The 3,895-nt window shown below is 32.7% G+C and overlaps 1 protein-coding gene across 1 annotated transcript in view; it reads right to left on the bottom strand.

Annotated features, from left to right (window-relative positions):
• Positions 1–7: 7 nt before the first annotated feature.
• jeb (low-density lipoprotein receptor domain-containing jelly belly protein) overlaps positions 8–3,895 on the bottom strand; it is a 6,729-nt gene continuing 2,841 nt past the window's right edge. The window contains exons 2-3 of the mRNA XM_018537958.1: positions 2,131–2,291; positions 8–286 (exon numbers count right to left, since the gene is read on the bottom strand). Of these exons, the coding sequence (XP_018393460.1) occupies positions 227–286; positions 2,131–2,291 (221 nt within the window). The 3' untranslated portion in view covers positions 8–226. The remainder of the gene's footprint in view (positions 287–2,130; positions 2,292–3,895) is intronic.

The following is a 3,895-nucleotide window of genomic DNA, read 5'->3' on the forward strand; positions in this document are numbered from 1 at the left end:
GAGAGAGAGAGAGAGAGAGAGAGAGAGAGACGGTTCTTAACGCGTTCCCCTGAGTTTGATTTCAATATGAACGTCTCTATGCGCCAAACATAGAGAGAAAACAGTTTCCGGAAAATAGATTAATGTAGGAGAAAAAGATATCGAGATGAATATTATAAAGAAGTAGACGTATCAGACTTGTGGTTTTATATACAGCTTGGAGATTCATCGTCAACAAAGAAAGGAATTAGCGTCCTCTCGCCCATCGTAGTATGGCGTCCGCTAATACATCCAGATGCGCTTTTGTCTGAAACATATCAGAATGCGATTGTATTATCTGCCGACTTAGTAACCAGTTATAGTGGATATGATTCAATTCGTTGGACAAAGTGGTACACAATTTTAAATATTAAACTTTTAGTCATATGTATAATTCCAAATAAATTTATTTATGAAAATTTAATAATGAAATTTATTTGGAATCGTACATATCACTAAAAGCTTAATATTTAAAATGTTTTATCACTTTGTCAAACAATTGATTCATGTCCACTAACTAGTACATTTACTTTATTTCGTGTGGAAAAGGAAAATGAAATTTGTATATATGCATAAATTCCGTAATTCTTGGTTCGTGCCCCTTCCTGTACGTTGTTTGTGCAATGATTGTGATTAATAATTGAAACATATACTGAAAGAACGGTTTTACTAAAATAACTAAAAATTTAGTTACATTTACATACAGATCTGAAAAAAATTTAATTTTGTTAGATTATCACAATAATTATATAGAACGTTCAAGTCAGAATGTCAAAACTTTTTGCAGTATTGCTTATTATCTATGAGCGGGTCTATCTATAATAATTATTTTAATAATCTAATAAAATTGTTTTTGAATGTATCTATATATCTGTGTGACTAAATTTTTAAATAGTTCATCAAAATCGTCCTTTCCTTATATAAATTTTCATGTACTATTCGTTTTCACGTCTGTACACTGTTAAATCTATATTGTTAAATTTAACCTAATGTAAGTCGTCACTGCTTCTTAATTATATCGTTATTTTATACTAAAACATCAGTTATATTTGACACTGCAGTATCAATTTGATACTACATAGTGTCAAATTGATACGATACAGTGTCAAATTTAATTATCGATATTTAGTAGGAGCAGTGACGACTTAAATTAATTAAATTTGACACTATAGGTTTAACAATATAGTTTACTATATTAAATCCAATATTTAAATGTCAGGTTGGTATTTTTAATATAATAACATTTGCTCTAATAGTATTTTTATACTATAATATTAATATATTTGATATACTTTTAGTATACACTTTTCTATAATAATAAATTTTTCAATCTTTTTATTAATTTTGAACATTACCCTCTTATAGGATAAAGGATAATATTTTTTTTTATCTGAAGTAATGTCAATATATAGTATAATATTAGTTTATCTAGGGATCTCCACCTTTTTTTTTCTGTCGTGTTGATAGCATCCCCTTGACGCGAGAACGTTGAAAAGAAAATTGGGTAACTCGAATTTATCGACGTGCAGGCTATTTTCCACATGTACAAGCAGATGGTGTGTGAATTATCAAAAAGATTGTGTTCCCGTATTTTGCTCCAAAACCCCGCCAGAAAATGCTACCGGCGAGTCAGAAAACGAGCTCTTGATATTACACCCACGGTTAACGCAAACACACGCTTCCATTTTCTTTTGAACTTTATAACGAAAGTCACTTTAAAAGTTCAGCAGAGTTTTACATAGAATGTAAAATACATATAGCCATACGTATCTTTTAGCCTTAACCAGATGATGAAAATTTAAATGAAATTTTCGCACTTTACAAAAACTTTCTTCTTTTATTTAGATTTCGTTAACGGAAAAGGTATACGATATTTCCAAGTTTAAGATAAAAAAAAATCGTTCTGTATTTTGATTGGTTTTCTTCAAAGGATCAGATTCATCAAAATTCTTTCGTATTAGGGATAAGGGAGCTGAAGATGTGCGTGTTTAGACAAGTGTGTTGTGTACGCGTACGTGTGTGTGTGTGTGTGAGAGAGAAAGAGAGAGAGAGAGAAATATATAGAACGTACGTATATATTAATAAATATAACTATTACATAATTTTACTCACGGTTTTGTAAAACATGCAGGCTTGCCTATCCTCATCTTCGCCTGTAGGACAGTCTATAAAGCCGTCGCACAAGACATGATCGTCGATGCAATGATATCTACCCATTCTATCCGCGGTTGGGCACGCAAACCGCTCCATCCCGTCTTCGGAGACGGGACATTCTGTAAACAGAATTGCAAAAATTCTTTTTCAATTTGAAGCTGGCGCTATACTTAGAGGTTCAGGTATTACCCATATAAACATTAATATTATCCGATATCTCGGCCAAATCGGAAAAAACCTCGCATGAAAAGTATCGTGGAATCGGAAAACGAAGGAAAAGCAAGTATCATCTTTCCAACATAAAAACGTTCGGGTTCTCATGTAAAATTCATATTATTTCAGTTATTGCTTTCGTTACTTCGTCAATACTTTTTCTGTTGACTGCGAGCGTTTTCGATATTTCTAGTTTCTGCGGTTTATCAAAATAAACACTTCTTCCATTATTATTGAAAACGTCAGTTAATTAAATTAATTAAAACAATTACTACATCGAACTTTTCGTCTATAATTGTAACAATTAATGTAAATTTAATCGTCGTTAATCGGCAGCTATATCATTGTCTAAATGTACATTTCAGTGCTTGGTATTCTCGCAGAGCAGCATGTTCAGTATTAAATGTAGTTGACTGATTCTCTCCGTGTTATTTGCCCAACATGACGGTGTATCTCAAAAGCCCGTGTACTCAGTGTACACTAAATGTGGTTAGCATAGTTCTCTGTGCTACTTGCTTAATACGAAGATCTCATTCAAAGCGCGTAGGATGATTCTTAGTGAATGTAATACCAAATATGTACGATGAGAGATATGGGTCGACGAATGTAAATTTCGATGTTGAACTTGCTATCGCGATAATAATCGCGATAGCAAAACGGATGTCTGTAGCATTTTATATTGTGACCTATCACTTTATATATCGTGACCCGAACAGATCAGCACATGATAAAACAACGCTTGAACACCCTTCGTTTTACGTTTTTATAACGATTCTCTATTCAAAGTGGGGGTCTGGCATTTTAAGAAAATTTTCAATAAAAAGATCCCCCGTATTCCACGCGCTGCTCACGTTTAAAATTTCTCAGTATCGTCTACACAACCGGAGGATGTTTACTGGCATACCCTATTCGGCTTTATTTCACGCCATCGCATCGTCTTGTCGCGGATTCGCCCCGTCGACGCTCTCTTCGATCAATAAATTTGGGAGGGACGACGGGCACTTTCATGCGACAGCGCTTCGTCACTTTTTCTTTATTTGCAGAAGCGCTTTGTCTGTATTTCTCACCCGCGACGCATTTTATTTGGATTTATAGACCTTTTCTATTCGATACGTGTAACTCATATCACGTATATCTCTATCATAACAACTCACATATTTCAAAAAATTAGAACAACTTTCACATTTTTATACAAATGCTGTTTTTTTTTTTTTTTTCAGGGAAATCGAGATTTACGAGGAATGCACATATATCAATTCCAATAAGCTCTCTTCTTGAAATTTCGAAATTATCACAATTAAATTTTTTCGTTTTATATATAATTTATTACATATCATTTAGTTTCACAAAAGTAAAACTTTAAATTTATTTTATTCCGTACATTAAAAAAAAACGTGAAAGAAAGGATTATATTTTATCAAAGCTGAAATATATGTTTATATATGTATAAAAAAAGTTTATTCATATCGTTATCAGGAAATTTAGCATAATGTTATCGGGGGGGGGGGGG

This window comes from Cyphomyrmex costatus, unplaced genomic scaffold (genome assembly GCF_001594065.2).
Source record: "Cyphomyrmex costatus isolate MS0001 unplaced genomic scaffold, Ccosl1.0 scaffold189, whole genome shotgun sequence".
In the NCBI taxonomy this organism is placed as follows: domain Eukaryota; kingdom Metazoa; phylum Arthropoda; class Insecta; order Hymenoptera; family Formicidae; genus Cyphomyrmex; species Cyphomyrmex costatus.